This window comes from Neopelma chrysocephalum, unplaced genomic scaffold (assembly GCF_003984885.1).
Source record: "Neopelma chrysocephalum unplaced genomic scaffold, ASM398488v2 Primary Assembly neopelma1_84, whole genome shotgun sequence".
Lineage (NCBI taxonomy): Eukaryota > Metazoa > Chordata > Aves > Passeriformes > Pipridae > Neopelma > Neopelma chrysocephalum.
The window spans coordinates 4,187,919-4,209,984 of record NW_020897746.1 but is presented as its reverse complement, the minus strand read 5'-3'; the positions used below and the strand labels follow the sequence as shown (position 1 = coordinate 4,209,984).

Here is a 22,066-nt window from a genome sequence, read left to right as displayed (position 1 = left end):
ATTTTTTAATATATAAAGCACTCTTCAAACATCTATTTCTTTTGAGTCCATTATTTGGTAAATATGTAACTGCTACACATTAGATTAGGTATTTTCTTCTTTCTTACTGTCTTTTTTTTTATTTTATTTTGTTTTTTAATAATATCTTCAGTGCTAGGAGTTGGGTTTTAAAAATACATGAAATGGTGTGGAGTTGCTCCTCGGGAAACCCGGCTTTCCTGAGACATCTTCCACCATGTGCAAGATAGTGATCACAAAGTTTTCGCCACTTTGACGAAGAGGAGGAAAACAACAACAAAAATAGTACACAGCAATGGCCAAAGAAAAGGATAATACAACAACACTGTTCAATCCCAGAGCTCTGAAGTAGCATATCTTCATTCTGAAAATAGTTTTCTTTACGATGGAAGTCTTTTTTTTTTCCTTTTTTTTTGTGTTTGTTTTTTTTTTTTTTTTGTAATTCCTTTTTTTATTTTAAAGTTTGAAGGAGAGAAAAAAAAGGTCTGTAAACAGGTGGGAGCCAAAACTCCTGGCTCCTCCAAAAGCAGTCAAAACTTATGTCCAAGTGCTTGTTTCTGTTCCTGCTTGCAAGGGAACTATCAACTCTTTACAATTATCTATGGCCACAGTTCAACAAGAGTATTTTTTTTTTTAAACTTTATATTCCGAATGGAAAAATGGTGCAATACTCCGGTAATAATTTTCTTGCATTAGTCCACAATAAAAAGCCGCTAAAGGTAGATATACATATTATTCTCCAGAGATACACACTGTAATTTTTAAAATGCAATAAGAGTCCTTGAGTAAACATTTACACGTGAATTGTCGCCGGCCCCTTCTATCAGTTTCTTTCCTTTTTTTTTCTTTCTTTTTTTTTTCCTTTTTTTTGTCCTTTTTTTTTCTTTTTTTTTTACCATTACAGGATTAGCTACAAGAAGGGCTGCGGACACTCAGTGCAAAGTTAGAAGCTAATAACAATTAAACATTTGACCAATGAGCAAATAAAAAGCATATACTGAATCAAAAGGAAAAACTTCACACGTTGAGTTAAACCGCACGTGGGCACACACACACTCACACACACACACGCACAGGCACACTCACATCTGTCCCAACAAAAACATAGAGTCTGAACTTTTTTAAAAAAAAATTCTTAGAGCCTGTTTTTTGTGTACTGATGCTGACCTGGAAGTGTAATAATTCAACTCAGAAAGTGTTCACATTTTGTTATTGGCCTGCTGGATTCAAGTATTTGCATGTTGATATGGTTTGTTGCCTTTTTTTTTTTTAATTTTTTTTTGTTTCTTTGTTGATTTTTTTTTTTACTTTTTTTCTTTTTTTATATTTTTGGGATTAAAAAAAATGACATGAAAAAGTAATGAAACAAGGGCAATGTGCATAGGCAGATCCATGGGAGTAGTGGACACAGAGATACCCCAACCCTGCCCTCCCTCCCCCCCACTCAACCTGTACAGTCCATAGTTCCCACTTGGATTCGTCACTTTTCTGTACCAATGGTAAATATCACACTTCACCCTTTCTGATTATTGGGTCCGCCTCTGTAATGTGCATAATAGTCACAGGCTCATTTAAATAGGCTTTCATTTCCCCTTCCCACCCCTCCCCAAGTTGATAAAATAACCCTTTCCAGCCCAAATTCTGAAAAGTGCCCTTCATGATAGACCTATCCTAAGCAGCTTTTATACTTGGTTTTGAAAAAAAAAAAATAAAAATCACCATACAAACATAAAAAGACAACATAAAACAAAAAAAGCCATGAAAAAAAAAAACAACCAATAAAACCTGTCATTAGCATGTGACACTGACCAAAAGGAGCCCATACTGTTTCAGGAACAGTTCACAAGGACTTCTGCAGTTTCGGATTCGATATTGGACAGAGGTACTAAGGAGGGCTGCCAGTCTCATGGGTTAAAGCTGGATTCTTCATCGAGCCCGGGACTGGAAAGGGTTACAATTTTTTTTTTTTAATTTTTTTTTTAAATTTTTTTTCCTTTAGTGCTGATGATTGTTATTTCCATTTTGTTTTCTCTCTCGTTTCCTAGATGGACTCCCCACTGAGAAGATCCCCCGGGAGAAGAGTATTCAGAGGCGTGGGGCTCCCGATGACTCTGCCGTCGTCGGCGCTGGGGGGTCCCCAAAGGCTGCTGGAGTACTGGGGGACCCCCCCCCACAGCAGGTCGCTGCTGCCCTTGCCCCCCAGGCAGGGGGGGTTCCAGTGGCCGGTGTCGGGGCGCACCAGGCCGTGGGAGCTGCCGGAGGAGCCCAGGCGGGTCTGGGTGGATCCAGTGTTGGACTGCCAGCTGGAGGTGGGCGGCAGCGCCTGGCCCTGCGCGAGGAAACGGTTCACTTCTTCCTCACCAGCAAACTCGGCCAGGATGGTAGTGTTTCCCAGGACACACCTGAGGGCACAAACAAAAAAAGGCGGAACGATGTGAGGCGAGGGGTGCAAAAGGCACTTCTGGGAATACCCTAGATGGATGCCCTGTGAGGAAAGGCTGGGAGAACTGGGGTTGTTCAGCCTGAAGGTTGTTCAGCTGGTCAGCTTTGGGGTGACCTAACTGCTGCCTTCCAGTACCTGAAGTAGCTACAAGAAACAGGGAGAGAGACTCTTTACAAGGGCCTGAAGTGACAGGAAAAGGGGAATGGCTTTTTCTATCTTACAGATTAGCTATTAGGAAAAATTCTTCCTTGTGAGGGTGGTGAGGCCCTGGCACAGGTTGCCCAGAGAAGCTGTGGCTGCCCCATCCCTGAAGTGACCAAGGCCAGCTTGGATGGGGCTTGGAGCAACCTGGCTAGTGGAAGGTGTCCCTGCCCATGGCAGGGGGTGGAACAAGATGGTCTTTTAAGTTCCTTTCCAACCCAGGCAATTCTACGATTCTGTGACACAGATCCATCTAACTCCAAGCTGAAACTGAGGTGTAGATTTATAACACACACACTCATTTTGACCAATCACTGCCTCTTTGACAAAGCCTTCTCTATCCTGTTTTCTGTCCACCTTTCTGCACCAACAGGCAAACACCCAAAGCCATATGTGTGGAGATCACCTCCTTCAACTGACACATCCTGGGAGCCCGGACTCTCTTTAGGTATAAGGATAAAAACCCACAGCAAACTGCTGTTTCTGCTACCTCAATACTTTCATTATACTCATGCTATAACCTGTTCATGAGGAAAACTACTTTCCAACACTAAGCACCCAAGTATTCTCCTGAAACATCAGTCTTTGCATTCTTCATCCTCCCTGATTCACTGATTTCATCACTCAGATTCTCCTCCCGCTTTTATGCCGATTAATCCCATGGGTTTTAAAACTCCTAAACCCCACATTTTGTTGTCATACACTTCTCTCATAACTCCTTTAAAAAAGGTGACCACCATGAACACATTCTTAATTTATCATCGTTATGTCCTTTCTGTTGCTCTCTAAAGCTAAAACCTTGTCCCTCCCTCTGAGCTTCTTCTGGAATCCTTATCACACCTTACAAACTCTTTGCAGCCTTACAGGTGACAAATCCTAACTGAAAACATTATTAATGGTGAATAAAGTTTTGTAATGACCTCTTATTCAGTAGTACATGAGTATCTATCCCCCAGCTAATTTTTCTCTATCTCATTCAGGTAATTTTGAAAATCAGAATAAAGTAACTAACGATCTGAGTTCTGACAAATAAATGCCTAAGAAATGAGTTTCTGAGATAAACCTGGCTTAATAACCAAAGAAAAAGAGAGCAGAAACATACATGTGCAGAGACTTTTGGGCCTTGGCTGCTTCCTCCTTGGAACTGTATCGGACCACAGCATTCCCTTGTGTCAGGTTCAAGTGGAATGTTATGAGAGGGCCGTGTTGCAAACACAGTGTCCGCAGTGTGGAACCATCAATCTGGGGAGAGAAGGGGGCAAAGGTTGTCTGTGCTATTGTGATATTACTTTAAATGTTTGTTAAGCAAGTTTTAAAAGCTAAAGAGTGAGTACAAGTGAAAGGAAAAAAAGAAGAATTTAATTACAGACTTAGCACTCTCTGCATGAGGGAGACATCCTGTCTTTTCTTAAGACTTCCCTATAGTCCAGCGCACAAAATTTCCCAGTTTAGGTCATATAAATTATATTTATCATGGAAAGTCCACAGAAGTTGAGAAAGAAGTCAAAGGAAAAACACATTGTTCATAAATATAACTAAATTTTCCCCAAGATCAGTTTGGATGTCTGCATTCAAGGCTTTGTGGGTTATATTCTTCCTTCTCAATGACACTGTGTGAAGGACAAGTAGAGGATTTAACAGACTTGTGAGAAGAACCAAAAAAAACCCACAGGAAAAGCAGACTTTACATTTCTGTGCCTGCTTTAAAGCACCATTCACCTCCAAACTTACACATACACAAATGGTGCCCACTGAATGACTAATTACAGCCTTAAAAGTTTATACTTGATTTGACAGCACTTTGAAAACCTAACAAATTCCCTGAAGAAGACACCTGTAACAAATGCAGAGTAATTATTCTTCCTTCAAATAATTCAAATAACCAAGGCTGCTAAGTGTTGTTCTTATAATCCCTTAAATGTACCAGGTCTTTTTCCCTAACCAGTTAAGCACAATTCCAGTTACCTGGGGGGTGAGGTTCCGAAGAACCAGCCAGCTGCTTGTTCTCCCTGAGCTGTCAGTACTCCATGCAGAACCTGCAATAAAATTCCACAAATAAAAACCACTGATCGTGGTCTGGAGAGCATATTACAAGCAAATTTTTCTGGAATCACAATACATTAGCAAGCCTTACTGCTACTGAAAACAAATCCCATTTCCTCACACCCTGATTTACTGTCTCCTCTGGAATGAAAGGTTGCTGAATGAAAACCTCCTCTTGTTACATTTAAAAGGTCTGTGGCTTTTTCCACACTCCCAGAGTAACTATCAGGAAACTGGCAGATGCAGGTATGACACTGCAGCAAACTGGATCTCCAGGATACATTAGAATTAATCTGGAAGGCACATTTTAAAAGCAATTCTGATGTCCAAGCTCAGGCTGCTGCCTGCTATTAAAGATTTTATAGCACTGCAGCACTCTGCTATCTTGCCAATGACAGATTAATGTACATGACTTATTCAAAACAGGTATTTCTGCACTGACAATGTCCTGATTGAAGATACAAGGACATAACCAACAAAACCTGCTCTTCCAACCTCAGCCTGGTGTTTTACAGCTTGGAGTTTTGCATTAAGAAACTGTCCAAGTTTGGTATTTATGAGTGGCATTTGAGAAACCCCAGTGGATCCTGTGGTCACACATGTGACCACACTCAGGTTGGAGAGAATCTGGGCAGCAGCAATATCTGCCCCCACAGGTGGGGCTTTGGTGAAGGAAACAGATCCAAAATTAATGCCAAAAAAGGGAAAAACATTTAATTCTCAGCTTAGTGAAAGCAGATTAATAAAATAGCCAGCTTTATAAAATAGGTGTAATACTTGCATATATATCTATACTTATACAGATATCTCTATATAGAGAGCCAAATATACATACATACATATATATATGTATATATATATATGTGTATATATATATATATATATACAGCCATGGTTTCTCATATTTGCATTTAAGCAAAACAACATCTAAAATAAGAGTCTGTGTGAAAAAAATTAAGGCATTCCCTGAGGGCCCTGCAATGCCATCAGGTCCTAAATGCTTCACATCCATGCTCCAAATATGTATCCCATATTAAATTCCATGAGCTGATGTTGAAGCCTCGTAGGGAGTTTTAGATCATACCACAAAACTAGAAAGGCATTTTTAGAAAATAAAGAAATGGGAAAAAAAATCCCAGTTGGAGTAAATAATTTGGCAATTCCTGTACAGAATTACTCATGTGACCACCTGAAAGACAGCAGCTCCATTTACAACTTAGCCAAAGTGAAATAAATAGACACGAGATTAATCCCCAAAAGAGACACAACTCTGCTTGCACTGAACCTCCAGATTCTGGAGCCCAATACACAGAATAAAAGCAGGTGTTAGAAAGCAGAGAAGCTGTGGGTACCAGAGGAGTAAGAGCTGGTCCAGCCCAGGGGACTGGCTCCCCACGTGGATGATGGCTTGGTGTTGGTTAAGCCTGGAGGGGGTCTCGTCGGAGCCGTAGTGTTTCTGGGTACCTTCCAGAGTTCGTGGGACAGAGAGGCTTGTGTGTGAGAGATCGGGCCAGAGGACCACGTGGACTTGATGTCTGACAGTTTACCTGCAACAGGAAAAAAAACCATTTGTGCATTCTTAATTTTAAACATCCAGTAGGAAGGGTATCATTGACTCCATTCCTCCAACTTTTCAGGAGGAAAACAACAACAACCTTCTGTACCATCCAGTGCTATCAATCCTATATCCTTTGAACCTACTAGTGTTTACATTTTCAAAAAATTTTGTATTTAATGAACACCTGCTATGTACACAGTTCCCTCTTTAAAATCTCCTGCTACTTCTCTTTCTTTTTAAAGATGATACACGAAAAAAAGGCCAGAAAATGGACTTAGGTATTTGAAATCTAATTGCACCAAAATTATAATGAAACGCTTCAAGATTGTCTCTCTCAAAGGTTTAATAGGACTTATAAACTTTTTTTTTAACAACTCATTTTATCTAACAAAGAAACCAGTATATCCATATGTTCTTCTGACATATTATTGAAATTCTAAAGATCAAAAACCAATGAAAACTTTATTTCTTAATATTCAAAGTAACTGATACTCTTTTTTCCAAGTATCTTTGAGAAAAATGAAGTCTGCAGAAGTTCAAATCATATCACAACCTGTCACTCTTGGTAACTTTTTGCTGTTCAGTTTGTTATTTCCCTAATCAGTTTTTAAACTCTGACTACCGTTCCTGCCAAATCAGAGTTCAATAAAATAACACAAAAGCAACAATAGCAAATACAGTTTAGCATTTAGAGAGGCAGACAAAATTGATTTAAAATACGGGTACCAAAATAAACCTCTTTATTCACCTTAAGAGTTACACCTCCCTGCCTTTCCTTCTTGTACCAACACGTGTTGTGCAATCAGAGCCCAATTCCCTTGTCACAGCACAGTCCTGCTGTTACCAACACTGGCAGCACGTGTTGGACTGGAATGGACTGAAAGGGACACATCCTGCATCTTCTGCCACAGCAAATGATGTTGTGACTGTGCTGCCTTAGTGCTTTAATGCTGATTGCAGAGAATAAGAAAATACTTGGTCTGACAAAGTCTAAGATGCAAAAATCTTGTGGGTTTTTACAAGACTAGATTTGAACTGGCAGATTTAAGTTTATACTGGATCAGTGCTTTGCAACAAGGCAGCCACTGAGGGTTTTTTTATCAATCCTAAAGCCAAATTTACCAGTTGCAAAGGCACAGCCTCAGTTATATACACACCCACTCTCCCCAGATTGCCTCCATTTATCTAAATCGTTTAACTCAATGATTTTATATTGAATCATAACAATTCAAGTGAAAGGGCAACCACTCTCCCATCTTCTTGCAAACTGTAGCAACAAGAACAACTTGACAATGATGATGAGGACATTAATGAGTGTAAAATGGTGTGAGGGAAGGGAGCAAGTCTGAGTTGGAGAACTCAGAGTAGCCCAGCCTGTGATGTGGCACACAACACATGCACATCACCACAGACCAGATGTTGCTATGTCACTACTTCTCATGGGGGTAACACAAACATTAGATGGCACTGCAAAAATATAAGAAGCAAATAAAGCAGAAATGCATGGCAGATAAAGAAAGGCAAGCCATTCCTTTCTTTTCCTTTCACTGGAGGAAAACATTCCAAACAACCCCTTTTTGTTTCGCATTCTGCAGTATGACCTGGAGGCTGCACCTTCCATCACCCAGAGAAGTGGAGGGTTTTTAGTGGTTAAATGTGAAAATGCTAATCCAATCCACACAACAGCCCCAACACATTTTTATAATGGGACAAATTGGATATTTAGATAGATAGTTTGCAAGCAAAGTTGCCATGTTTTGCAGAGATACACTCCAGAATTCAGAGCTCATTAAAAAGAACGGGGCAGTTATTTAGTCCACTTACAAGCTCAAGTCATACAGGGCAGCATCAGGCTTTGGCTTGGCTATTAAAGACATTTAAGAGCCCCAAGAAACCCGACCCCTCCAGAGCCATGCAAAGTTAAGTCCCGGAGGTACTACTAAAGCTTTTCCTGAGCTGAAGATGTTTCACTTTTAAGAGTGGGTTTAGTAACAAAAATTTCTCATCAGCTCTTTCTGGAAGTGTCTAGCAGGGGTGTTCCTGCTGAGGTCCTAGACAACATTCCTCCTCAGAGATCTCGATGCCAATACAGAGTGACAGCACATGGCACCAAATGGAATAAACCCATTTTTCCTGAGCACAGTTCCAGGCACACTCTCCAACGCTCCCCGCTGAAGGGCTGCCGGGAGAGCTGCCCGCCGAGCACAGCACTGAGAACACGCCTCTGTCTCTGGCAGCAGTGCTGTAACCACTGGGAAAGCACTTCCTAGGGCCTTTTGCTGAGAATGCAGAAGGATGTGGAAGTAGAAAGGCCAGTTCCGTACCTGCAATGCTAGGTGCAGATGCAATGCTGCTGAAAGAGCTACTGTAGCCGGAGGCACTAAGCGGCCAGGCACTCGATGAAGGCAGCGTGGCATTCTGAGATGATGTTGGGGATGACCCTGCAGAACCAGCAGAGAAGCAACTAAGAAAGATGGGCACAATGATGTTTGGTGTGACATAAGCAAATCTGTTATGTGCAAATACAAACCATGCAAAGGCATTTCTCCTTAATCAGCCTGGTCTCTGAAGGCTAGGGATGAAATGTTATTGAAGGTGTGTTACAGTGAAGCAGAAGTCTTTGGTAGAAAAGAGAAGAAAGCTGGCACAGTAGCAGTTGGAGTACTGCCTGTGAGGGAGGCAAATTCTGCGTTTCCTTTAAGATATGTGACTCAAAAAAATTAGTGTTCAACTGTTTAGTCTCAAGGAACAGGCTTCATTTATCAAGGTCCTCTGCCAGCTGACTTAGGTAATGGCAACTGTAGATGAGCAGAGATGCATATGATAAACTAACCTCTTACCATGGGTGATCTGTCCTAAATTACTCAAGGTAAGTACTTCCCCTACATCCTAATGCCCACAAACATCTTTAAATTTTTGCAGACTTTCAGTAAAGTAAGGATATATTTTAGCAATCTCTTCTTCAACTGATAACATAAATGAAATAGCCTGAAACTACCTCAGTAAATCATTTACAATCTGAGGAGCTATCTAAGAATACATTTCCTTGCTGGCAGCAAATGAAAGAAACTGAACATAAAATAAAAAAAATCTTCATTACAAAGACCAGAAGAGCTGGAAGTATTCTCTCCAGCCACCAACAAAATCAAATGTGTATCCCGGGTGACTTATCATTCCTGTCACACGTAGATGGACTGTGATACTGAAACATCTTTAACTGACTAATAAAAATAGGTGAGTTCTTTAGAAAAGAGCACTGTACTGAGGGAGAAAGGAGGAAGTAAAAGGACAAACTCATCCCTCACAGCTCAGTAAAAAACAAAGGCTGTCTGTTCAACTGGAACAGCAACCCACCAAACTTTACCTTCACCACACTCCCTGCACTCCACAGGACACCAATACAGACATCAAGTTTCAAGCAGAATAACTCTGTTATCAGGCCTTCTCTGGAAATAATCTATTCCCTAGGCAGGAGTGATGGAATTATAGCAGATTCAAAAGCCTACAGAGCTGACACTGGTCCTGATTCCTTGTGGCTATGTCTCTCAGCTCATAGTACCTGACCCTGCAAAGCTTCATTAGCAAAGAGGGCAAAGCAAAAACCAACCCAAAAGCTTGGGTTTTGCCTTTCAAGGGCACACCACAGCCTAACCCTCTAAATGGGGATCAGCTCTGTCAATACAAGCTGTGTGCTTTAGGCTGCAGTGTTCAAAGACAGGCTCTTCCCATGAAAGCCACAGTCTCATATGGATGGGTACTGACAGCAACAAGCGATTTTACCTAAGAGCAAACCCCTAGGTTATATGAGCATAAAGAAACAGATTCTGAACTATATTTTTATTAGTATTATATTACCAAACTAAAAATCTCATGAGGAAAGGAAGCACACAAGGACCCCAACAGTCCCTGCTCTGCAGAAGGCTTGAGTTCCTTCGGGCCTCTTTACTTCTGCAAAGACCATCTCTGCTGACCCTCTCCAAGAAGCAAATTATTTCTTCATTCCACCAGCAGATTACACACCAGCAGAGCCAGTGTTCCTTCTCTAAAACAGGAAGGCCTGTATTAGGTATCATCTGACTTACAGGTACAGCTCTGTAGGTTTAGGCTTTTGGCCTGAAGAGAGTGTTTCTTGGGTGCACTGTATTTGAGCTGTCACTGAATTACATCTTTATACTTTTTATAACTTCAAACTTGCCTGCCCCTTGAAGCACACTTGGGCCATTGAAAGTTAATTCAACATTATTCATGCACACAAATACTCTGTCCTTCAGCATAAATAAAGATTGCTTCCTGGCAAGAGACCACTCAAAGGGCTGGAGGCAATGAAACCCCTGCCTCCTTTCCCTCACGTTTCACATCCCTCGCTGAATTAACAAGCCCAGAGCCGGACACTCATTTCAAGGATAGTTCTGATTTACAATCTGTGCTGATATCACAGATGTAACTATTAGAACAAAATCCACATTTTTAATCCTGACAGATCCTGCTGGACAACCTGATTGTGCTATTTCTGTGCCTATTACAGTGCTCTAATAGACTGCAGATGACTTGGCTATTTCAGCACCCTGATCACAATTAAACCAAGCCACCTTTCCTTTTGATCCACTTCCAGTACATCTAGCTAACAAGTCCCAATGCTTGATTGTTTTATAGAATTCTCTTTTTATTCTGAAGTAAGCACTGCCAAGACAAAAGGAATGGAAATGACACTGGGAAATAGTAGTTTACTAGTCAATTCCATTATTTTTTTCTTTTCTTTTATGGTTTTGGGGATAAAACAGCCCTAATTTATTTTGCTGATTGATCTTCCAACAAAGCTACAATTAATTAGTGTGCCAGAAGCCTGCTGCCTCAGCAACAACTGTGGAACTTTTGTACTGTGTCTTCTTAGCATTTCACAGTGTAAGTAGGAGGGTGGGCAGTGTGGAGAGCAAAATCTCGTTGAAAATCAAGTGTTACAGGTTGGGGAAAACTTCCAGTGACCACAGAAGTTTAAATTACATCTCACAGCCTTTTCCAACAGAAAAATATTTACGTTCCCATGGAAAACAAGAAACTTCTTAATCCCATAATTAAAACAAGTATTTCTCGATATTCAGTGAAAGTTCTGAGCAGAAGCACTATTAGATTAGGAGTACATGCAAAAATATGCTGTATCTGTAACAAATGAGGTCAACATTTTTTGAGAGAAGAAGAGAGAATGCACAGATGTGAAAGTAACTTGTGTGTTTACCTCCACTCTTGAGGAGATAGCGATTAACATCCTGTATCGTGGTGTTTATGGTAGGCCCAGTTGGAACACTTCCAGGAGTAACATCGGGGTCATTTTCAGGATCAATATTCTGCAGTCCTTTCCATGGCACTCCTGGATGAAACTCTGTTCCAAATACAACAGAAAAGAGAAGGGTATAAGGTCACAATTCTCTGAAGTCCCCGTGCATCAGAAGGATGCAATAAATCAACCCAACAGTACATTTTAAGGACATCAGCTCAACACCAAGGCTTTGTGTTTTGTTACCTGGTGGCCAGTTTATGCTGGAGCCATTGGAAATCTTATCACTATCGGATTTGGCACGTGACCAGCTGTGAGGAACAGCTACGGGTGGGCTGGCAGGAGACTCACTGTTCTGAATCAGATCATACCGGCCATAGGAGTCATCAATGGAGGACTTTCCTGGAGGACCAATACTTAAACCTCCAGGTATAGCACCTGTAAGGAATGAGATGGAAAGGCTTTGTTTAGGAGCAGGACTAATTTGGGGGATGGAATTTCATCGGTCCCTATATTTTGTTATTATTTTTTTTTATTATTATTATTTTTGGTATTACAAAGGTAAAAAAGAAAACTAAAATACAAACACAGTAAGCCAGGCTTAAGAGCCTCTGAAGCCTTACTAGGGACTACAGCTGTGAGATGAGCTGCTGGTACAATCTAGACTCAAGTTTAAGAAATTTGCATTAAATTCCTGCCAAAAAGAGACTTAAGTAATTCAAACCATTACACTGATGGTAAATAGGAAGTTGCTGCAACAGCACACTGAGGAATAGCACTGTAGGCAACCCCTTATCTCATCCCTCCCAAGGCATTCATTGCTGATGGGATGGATGACTTGAAATTGTTCTCGTGTTCCTACAAACTATCAAACAACAATTTGGCATAAGCAGTGCAGCTACTTTCACAATAAAAAACTTGTCACAGAAGGAATAATTCATGCTGCTCATAATAAAATCCAGGATATATTAAAGTTAACAGAGCCCCATGTTCCAACAGAATAAACTCGGTACAGGAAATAAAGGAATAACTGACTCAGGATACTGGAGGTGTTAGGGATAAAGGTGTTTAAACAGATTAGCAATCACTTTGGGAAAAATAAGAAGTCTGTGCTCCTAACTCCAGGGTGGGTAACTATGCAATCCATCGTGCCTTTGTACAGTATTGGCTGGGAAAGGTTGATGATATTGGAAAAATTGTGGGAGAAAGCCCATGTAAAGTTTTTTAGGATTGAAGGTATACAGGTCTGGAATAAGGGGAAGGTTGTGGAACTTGTTTTGCCGACACTAAAGGGTTGTTTTATTTGAACTCCATGTTCTTAAGAACAAAATTCAACAAATGAAAAGACCATTTCTACATTGCATGTAGGAAGTGAGAGCCGCAGGCACTTCAATGCACTGCTGAATGTGACTGCAGAAATCATCTATAAAATCTCACGGGCTCAAAAGGTGTTCGGTACCAACCATTTATGAGCACTTACACAAGGAAGTAACATGAGAAAAATTATTACAATTACACCGTGGCTCAAATCCCAAAAAACCAGACTGACACAGGGATTACAGGGGACATACCGTGCTTGCTGGAGTTCTGGTCAAGAGAAGAAGCAGCACTAGACAGATTATCCATTGAGTTGGGGTGTGTCCACTGAGGAAGGCGAGACTGGGACTGAGAAGTGTCCTTCACTGACAAACCACCAGTAATGTCCATGTTATTTACATTCATGTTCGGGTTCAGTCCAGCTGAGGGGAAACAGGTCATTAGATATCCATCATATAATTAAAAGAGGTGTTTAAAAACCCTGCTACAGGAATTACTGAACACCCATGTGTGTATATGTGTCACTTACAATGCACCTTTTCAACCTGCTGTCAAGAACATTTGATTTTATGGGAACACCAAAACATCTCCCATGAATTCAGAAAATGTTAAAACTTTGCTAAAAAGGAGGGGAAAAAAAGATGTAGGGATAATATATTAAAGCTGTCTGTGTTTCTACTTACAGTCTCCTCACTTGTCTCAGGAAAGGCATTCTGGAAGAATGCACTGGAATGTTATGTTTAAACCAGTGAAGAGTTTGCAGCATTCCATGGCTACACCAAAATATTCCCAATGTCTCCCCAGCACACCCTCATGATGTCTGCCACTTCATTTTGCTAACAACATTTTAAAAATCCCAAACAGAGCAACCAATTAAAGACCAAACAACGGCTGTTCATCAGAGCAGGTATTTTACTAGTTGGGCTTGTGTTTTGTATACACAGAACAGACTCACACTGTTATTTAGGGAATAATTTTGACATGCTCCTGTGACACGAATCTGGGTCTTTTTTGATATATAATCCTGAATGTTAGCAGATCACAGGAAGCTGAGAATTCATAAGAGCCTCTTAGACTTAGGCCTTTAATTCACAAATTCTTTTGCCTTCTGATGCTCCCTGCCATAACAGCTCACCACAGCAGTCAGAATTACCTTCTTAACTGCTGCATGGCAGATAAAGCTTGGCAATTCTATTGTACCCAGCATAAAGAGAGTCACAAAGAGATTAAATTAATTCCTTTATGTCATAAAGGAAGTCTGTAGCATACTTCAAACAATCACACAGGTCTGAAAGGTTGCTCTGTTCTGCCTGTCTCCAGGCCCAATCGATTATTTTGACATCAATCATATTTGACAGATCTATGTCTAATCTACCAGAGAATGGCTGTTGAAGAAGATTTTAGGAACTTCCCAGATAATTCATTCCAACACTCTACTTTGCTTAAAGCAACCAAGTGATCCTTATGTTTAGCTAGTTCTCCTTTTAGGCAACAAAAGTTTATTACCTCTTGCATTAGCCACATGCAAGAAAAATTATTCACAGCTCTCTTTTACATTTTTGAGGATTCTTGCATATGTCTGAAATCCTCTTTAGACTATAGTGAGCAGAGGATTTCATTTTTTCCTTAGCAGTTGTGTTTTTGAAACATCTAATCACCTCCCCTACACTCTGATCCATTTATTTCTTGAAATACACTGACCAAAATTGATGCCTTACCAGTGCTGATTACAGTGGAAAGATGACTTTCCATGACTTTCCCAGATGATATTCCTGTTTATCGATATGACATTTGTGCATTTTACAACATGATGCTGTTAATTTACACTTAGTTCATAAACAGCAACATAAGTGAATAGTTAATTAGGCGAATTTTGTGTTCTGGTTATTTGTAGGCAGAACACAGGTGAGCAAACACAGCTACCACAAACCTCAAACACAGCCAAAACACAGGCATGTGGTGCCATGATTTTGTTTTGGCATTTCAATGTTATTTCATAAACATATATATTTATGTATTTATATTTGTTACACTGCGGAGCAAAATATTTAGATGCTGAGTTAAGGAAATATAGACTCCCTCTGTGTTTTCCATGTGGACCTGCTGCAGGGAGGACACTCACCAAGAGGGTAAGGAGCAAAGGTGTTCGGTGAAGACTGTTGCTCTTTGGTCTGCAGGTCAGGTAGGCCGGGAGCCTGGGGATGGGGTGAAAAGCTATCCATGGCTGATTTGCCTGCAGAGGGGTGCAAAGATAGATGTGGAGGGGGAGGCTGCTGCTTCATAAGCAGGGCCTGGGCCAGCTGGCGCTGGTGCTGCTGGATCTGCTGCTGCATGTTATTGATTGTACGTGCAACCTGCAGGAGAGAGAATCAATAAATGCTCAATGGAACAAAAAGACACCAGATTTCTTTCTCTGCAGTGAAATAACACAATAGATCACTTTACAAATAAAAATTGACTGTATTAAGGGGTGAAGAGCTTTCCTCCAATAACGCTGTGAAACAGCTTTAACACTCAGCACCCTTTGCTGTCACGCACTGCACTCCTGTTTTAAGGATGCTTTAGCTGCTTTGGTATAATGTCATTAGGTCTTTTTAAGCTATTGAAACCAAAGTAATGCAGAGATTGGGCTGGCAGGCAAACATACTTGCTGCTCCTGTTGTCTCATGGGTCCGGAAACATTACGCTGAGCCTGTAACATCTGCTGCTGGATTTGTAAACGTTGGTACGCCTGGAGAGACAAGGGAGAGGTCAGAGCCCCAACACACACAACAGGCTGAACATGCTTGCTTGAGCTGCTCTGGTACATCATGAAATAGAAAAGACAAACACTGGAGTTCTCTGAAAACAGTCAATGAAGCAAAAGTAACAACCTTGTCACAAATGTATTTTATAATATATTTATTTTTGTCCAGTGTTCATTTTTGTGTTTGTGGTTTGTTGTTTCTTTTTTTTTTTTTTTTTTTTAGTTCTGACAACACTGTAGTTAAATTGCTTTTTCTGCTTTATTCCTGAAAAAAATCCACGATTTTAAAATGGTTAGCTTGGCAGCAAACTGATCTGCAAGGTGTTTCTCTGAAACACATGAATTCAAAATCCAAAGGAATTCCATACAGATATTTTTCAAGTAGCTGGGTACTGTTAAATTATTATGACAATAATGCTGTGCTCCTCAAAACCTAACGAGAAATGAATAATAGTATCAAACACTGTTACTAACAGAACAGTTTCTCTAGCACATTGAGAGCAGCAACTCAGCTAGTTTGTCATCCTCAATTTTATGTTTAACCCTGGCAAATACAGACTTCGCAGTATCTCTTTTAAAATAATCTTAAAATCCAATTCAACATTTTCATATGCACACAGATATATACATACAAAATTTGCACACAACAGCAAAAGAACATGTTTGCAAAAAATAAGTAGTTCTTAATATATGGTATTTTTAATATACCATTAATTCCATTAATTAAAGGAAATTTGCCCTACACCTTATGTTTTAATGAGGCAAATGAAAGAAGTTCTGCAGGTAACTCAGGTGACCAGCACTGCCAAGATTTCTCTGGTTGTGTTGTGACACACCTCTGAGCTGGTCAGTCAGTGGTCCATATTGACATGTAACATGCACATCAGTGCTGTTTTAGAATACACTGTTACTCATAGCAGTAGGAAGACAACTGACTTTTAGTTCCACTGATCAGCTGTAAAGGATAATTATTCCACAAATGACTATTTATAAAGCCTGAGGCAAAAAATATGATTTTGTTTCTTTAAAAAGAAACTCTACCAAAGAAATCAGGATCTGATTGTTTTGAAGATCTGTCATGTCATTTAAAAATTCAGATAGCAGTTCCCCATTTTATCTTCATGCCTTCAATTCTGATTTAGAGCTTATTTCCCATGTCTTTTAACTTACCAGCTGCAGCTGATAGAGCTGGTTCAACATCGTCATATGCTGAGGATTATTAATTGGCGAGGTTAACTGTGCAGGGCTGAGACCAATGTTTTTTGCTGCAAACTGCAAAAGCTGTGCTTGAACCTAAGGAAGAGCAGTGTATTAAACATTGTATGTTCGCTTTTAACAGTGACAACTGTGTGAGCCATTCATAAGAGCCACAAAACTTCAGCTGGAATATATTACTATTACCCGAAGTGGTACTGTGAACTATCCAAAAATTAGCAAGGTTATCTTAATAACCATACTCAAAAGTTCATTAGCAGAAAAAGAGATGAAAACAAACTGCTCAGAAACACCACTGTTTGCAAAAAGGGACTCAATGATGTGCCCTCACAAGTAATGTACATAATGTGAGACCATCTCAGCCATGCAACATGTAAATAGATAACAGGGACACAGCCAGGCAGCAGTGGCTGCAAACCTCAGGAGAGGAGAGTATGGAAGAGTTCTAGGGAAAGGCAAAACTTATGAGTGGAAATCTAACCTGAGGGGATAGAAACTGAGGCACTTGAGCACGAAGACTAGGCTGGGATGAATTAAGAGGTTGCACTGGCGGTTGCTGCGGCTGTTGCATGGTCCTGGCTTGTGCTGCTCCGCTATTGCCAAACATACCCAGATTGCCACTCGGTATCTGCAGCAGGACAAGAATGGCACTGGCATGTAAAGACATCACTCAACACATAACCTGGATGTTACTTGTCTGTGCAGTCTCTATTCTCAGTGATTATGACAGGCACGAATAAAGAAAGCAGCACACACAGACTGTGTTGACAACCGGGTTTAGAATCGGGCATGGCAGGGATTGCCACGTACCCAACATCCCAAACCCCCAAAACTTTGTACAGATGCCTGAACAAAAGGCAGCTGAAGTTGAACATGGCTTTTATAAAGATGCATAGCCCTGGAGGGTCAAGAGATGAACAATGGAAAGTACCTGCCCAAAATGTTTGTATTTGTGTAGCAAGGGAGAATAGAGGCATTAAACTCACAGCAACCCCAACCTCAAGTTAGGTAAGCAGTTTTTGTACTTGATCATTTTACAAAGCTCCTGAAAATGGACATGGTATTAGTGCAGGCTCTCTTTCAGAAAGATGTGCTTAATGGGCTGGAAGTGCTGGTCAAGCATTGCCTTTAAAAAACTAACTTTAAAAGAATATACATAATAAGAGCCACTCTAGAATGACAGACAGCGTTTTTCTGTGTTGTTTTTATTTTTGCTAGAACTTCAATTTGATGGCACAAAATAACCTTTTCATAATCAACAGCCTTTATAGCCTCTCAGTCTTATGGTGTTTATCAGTCTTCCACCCCATCTCCTTTCCTTTTCTTTCCCTTTCAGCATGTTGTACCCAGGGGCCAAAACACCCCCCTTGCCTCAGTGCTCCATCTGACCCGGGTGCTGGAAGTCCAGCTTCTTTCTTGCCACCTGCAAAACTATGAGCTGCCTTGACACTTATAAAGCAGGAATAAAAAAGCCCCCCTCATTTCTCCCCATCTCATCACTGAATAATTAAGCCTGCCAGGAAAAATGAACTAGAGCAATGTCTCTGCCTCTGAGTGTGACAATTTGCAATGCCTCAAAAAAAGGGATTTCCATCAATCAAAGCAGAGCCACACCAGGGTTCAGGGATATAAATTCAAAAGGCTACAGACTCTTCTTAATGGATGTGTGCCATTAACAGGCTAATTACAACTAAGCAGTTGTTTTATGTCCTATAAGGTGAAACGTTTACACAGCAGGTAGTTCCTCCATTGATATTTCACGTGAACAAAGATGTTGCACTTTCAGTTTAAACCCCTTTTCCCTGGGGAAGTGACGGACGGGCTCTAGCAGCTAATCCAAGAGAGCTGAAATTCACCTTGGATCTCCCCTGACAGCCTTACCTGTCTAGAAGAATTCAAGTTTTGCATGCCCAGCCCTGAGGCAATCCCGCCCAGGGTCTGATTAGGGAGTGCACTGTTTGAAAGGGGGAGCTTCAGGCTTGGTGAAGGCAAAAATGGTGAAGTAGTGGGCTCTTCCACTAGGCCGCCATCCTGATTGGAGAAAGAAAGGGTGAGCTGTGTGCGGTGCCAGGAGCCGACAGCGCACAAAACAGTGTCCCATGGAGACAGAAAAGGGCATGGATGAATAAAAATATATATATAAAAAAAAGGTATGAATAACAGGGAATGAGAAGCATGGAGTGAAGGGAGAAGAAAGAGAGAAACAGCATTAAGGTACTGTTTTTCTTCAATCTGTTGCTCTTAATCCCCAAATGCACAATCACCCTCACCCACCTCTCCAGAGGAAAGGAGGGATTCTAGCAGCCAACTGCAGAGCTATCATGTGGCCATTGCCTCCTCCCCACTTGGATTATCTCCTCTTTTCTCCACCAGATTGAAAGGTGCAAAGGGAATAGAGCCAGCACATTTCAGGGAAGTCCTCTGTCTGTTTGGAAAATTCTCAGCAGCGGAGTGCAGACATCAGACATACCGCTTTAGCTAACCCAAAACTTGGGAGAGGCCAGATCAGCTTATTTAACAACAGTCTGGATTTGGTTCCACATCATAGCTCTGCTCTTAAAAAAGCATTTTTGCAGTAATCCCCTTTCCTAACTGAGACACATGAGCCTCTTTTAATATTCACATAGCGCTGAGTTATTAATACCCACTATGAAACATTACACTGCACCCAATGAACACAAACCACTTAAACCCAATAATGACAATATCGTCTGTGCAGCCTTCCTGAACATCCCCAGGAGGAGGCAGATTTTAGCAAGGCAGGAGGAGCCCCCTCTGATAACTGGGCTGCAAGGAACCACAGCTGAGCGTGGCTGTGATGCACAGGAGGCAGCCCCCACGGGGGGCAAACAGCAAGGCAGAAAATAAAATAAATTACAGAATCCCCAATCAAACAGGTAGATATCTCACTCATATTACAGTGGGGCACCGAGTTCTATCTCAAACTGTGCTTTGATGTCTGGGGAGCCTGCGGCAAGCATGATCAAATAACACTGTGTACAAAGTAGGGCTCCGAAAAAACAGGCAGAGTGAAAAATCTCTAATTTGCAATGCGCTGGACTGGGGTTTTTCAGGCAATATGTTCATTGCAAGGAAAGGCTTTTTGAACAGGTGAGGAGCCTGGTTATTTCAGCCTATAAATTCAATGCCCCAGAAGACTGTGAGATATTGATAAACCTTCTTTGTTCAAAAAGCAGCCCCGTCTGCGAACCAGATACCCAAATAAATGACCTAATGCAGCAAGCATGCTCAGTGAATTTTATGTTCTAAGTTAATGCTGAAAAATGCATTTTCAACAGCTCTCCTTTGATGCAAAGGAAAAGTTTCTTTACTATGAGGCAAAGTGACACTTGACATGTTATCTGACTATCCTGAGGGGGACACTGACATTTTCTAATGATATCCCCAAGGCCTTTCAGCTTGAGATATTTTACATTCTACTGGACATCAGTCACACTCCACAAACAACTGCAGCTTGCATGACAGTAACAGGTTCAAGGATTTCTCTTCAGATCACAGACATATGTTTACAATTCTACCCTTCCCCCTTTAAAGTGAAAATAATTTCAAGCTTGGTGTGTGCTCTCTCCTTCAGATGCCATTGTTTCCTATGTGAACAGACCTACTGACCATGAAAGAGAAATGCAATCCCTCCCTGGCCCCCGAATTTATTCAAGTCTTGTCTCACTGACATTATTTTTTCTCAATTTTGAAATAGGCAGTGCCAGGGATGGTGGAGGAGAAGCCACACTGGAGACTCAGGCATTTAATTTCTAGACCAGGCAGACTCCTTCACAAGGGTGTTCCTTCTGCAGCAAATGGCTTTTGTTCAAGTTTATGACACTTTGTTCACATTCATTTGGTTCTATTTTATTTAAACTGTTGCACAAATCTGTGCTCTGTAACTGAACTGAAATCAATTCATTTAACATAAAGTATTTTAATTGGTCAACTTAAAACCATTCCCAACCCAGACCAGGGGACACCTTTACTGCTCACAGTGGTTTGTAATCCATTATTTTTCAGGCTCCTTTACATAATATTTGTTTCCTGAAGAGAAATCTTTTCTACCTAACTTTTCCTCTTCAGTGATTTACTTACAAATTTATGTTACATTTCTCCCTCAGGCTAATCAATTAAGCAAAGCCTCCACATTTGAATCATCACATTATGCTCAATCCAACACTGCTTTTAACTTTTTTGGAGGGACTTGACACAGCTGTAAAATCCTACTGCAGGGTTTGCTACTACAGTAATCCAACACAAAACACCACACTGGTGCTTTTTAGGACTTTGGAAAGTCTCTCACAAAACTCTCAAGCACCAAATGTGAGAGAATGCAAGTGGTGTTACTCTAAGGTTTTTTCAGCCCTTTGAGATACGGATTATTTAGCAGAGGATTCCTGGACACTTTGACAGTCACCTCCCAACAACTGCCACTTCTTGAATCAAAATGCCATAAACAGAGAGCAAGGCTCATGAATTTTGTCAGAGGTCTTTATGCCAAGTCAGTAACAGAAACAGTTGGTAGAAAATACACATTGACTTCTTTAAAAAAAAGTTAAAAAAAACCCCCTTTTCTAAAAGAGGAAGGTAAAGTAATAAAATCTCATCTCAAAAAAAGTTGTCTTCAAATGAGACAGGAGTCAGGTAGAGCCAAAAGAAACTTGGAGGAAATGCAATACTCAAAGAAATACTCATTATACATGGGAAGATGAAAGTGGTTTCAAAGTCTGGAAGTTCAAAAAAGGAGCAGTCATCAAATCATAGGAAGCAGAGATGAAGGAAAGAAGAATTTTAAGTCAAGCTTAAAATTCTGGCAATTATTATCTAATTGCCAGGCCTTAAAAAGTGTTTCTGCATAATAACAAAATATCCTGTTTATTGCCCCAATGACAAAAAACAGTCACAGTCACCAGAGATTACTGAGATCAGAATGTGAAGGATGAGGTTGAAAAAAACCAACAAATGTGATGTTTCAATTAGAAACAAGAAAAATGCCTAGTCATAAGACTTTTGCAGTTAAGAGGCATCAAGGCTTGTAGACCTGGATCTCTCAGTAGTAGAAAGGAAGAGCTCATCAATGAATAAGACAGTAGAGAAAAGGAGACTTCATTTGTAAGGTGAGAATTTCAGAGTCTCCTGTGTGCTCAAGAATTTGGGAGAACGTTTGGAAGCAGCATCAGGGCAAAGTATAAGATAATGTGGTTGAGATCATGCATCAGGGCTGCATCTTTATTTCCTCAAAGCCAC

General features: G+C 40.7%; 1 protein-coding gene across 10 annotated transcripts in view; it reads right to left on the bottom strand.

The window, feature by feature from the left end:
• Positions 1 to 854: 854 nt before the first annotated feature.
• TNRC6C (trinucleotide repeat containing 6C) overlaps positions 855 to 22,066 on the bottom strand; it is a 98,558-nt gene continuing 77,346 nt past the window's right edge. For 4 of the 10 annotated variants that reach the window (XM_027691308.1, XM_027691309.1, XM_027691318.1 and 1 more), the window contains 13 exons: positions 18,695 to 18,868; positions 17,295 to 17,441; positions 16,769 to 16,891; positions 15,500 to 15,583; positions 14,975 to 15,206; positions 13,107 to 13,274; positions 11,782 to 11,973; positions 11,497 to 11,640; positions 8,588 to 8,704; positions 6,058 to 6,252; positions 4,628 to 4,698; positions 3,765 to 3,904; positions 855 to 2,420 (listed from right to left, as the gene is read on the bottom strand). In XM_027691308.1, coding sequence (XP_027547109.1) covers positions 2,060 to 2,420; positions 3,765 to 3,904; positions 4,628 to 4,698; positions 6,058 to 6,252; positions 8,588 to 8,704; positions 11,497 to 11,640; positions 11,782 to 11,973; positions 13,107 to 13,274; positions 14,975 to 15,206; positions 15,500 to 15,583; positions 16,769 to 16,891; positions 17,295 to 17,441; positions 18,695 to 18,868 — 2,148 coding nt within the window. In that variant the 3' untranslated portion in view covers positions 855 to 2,059. The remainder of the gene's footprint in view (positions 2,421 to 3,764; positions 3,905 to 4,627; positions 4,699 to 6,057; positions 6,253 to 8,587; positions 8,705 to 11,496; positions 11,641 to 11,781; positions 11,974 to 13,106; positions 13,275 to 14,974; positions 15,207 to 15,499; positions 15,584 to 16,768; positions 16,892 to 17,294; positions 17,442 to 18,694; positions 18,869 to 22,066) is intronic. The other 6 variants (XM_027691311.1, XM_027691313.1, XM_027691310.1 and 3 more) reach the window with 5 other exon arrangements.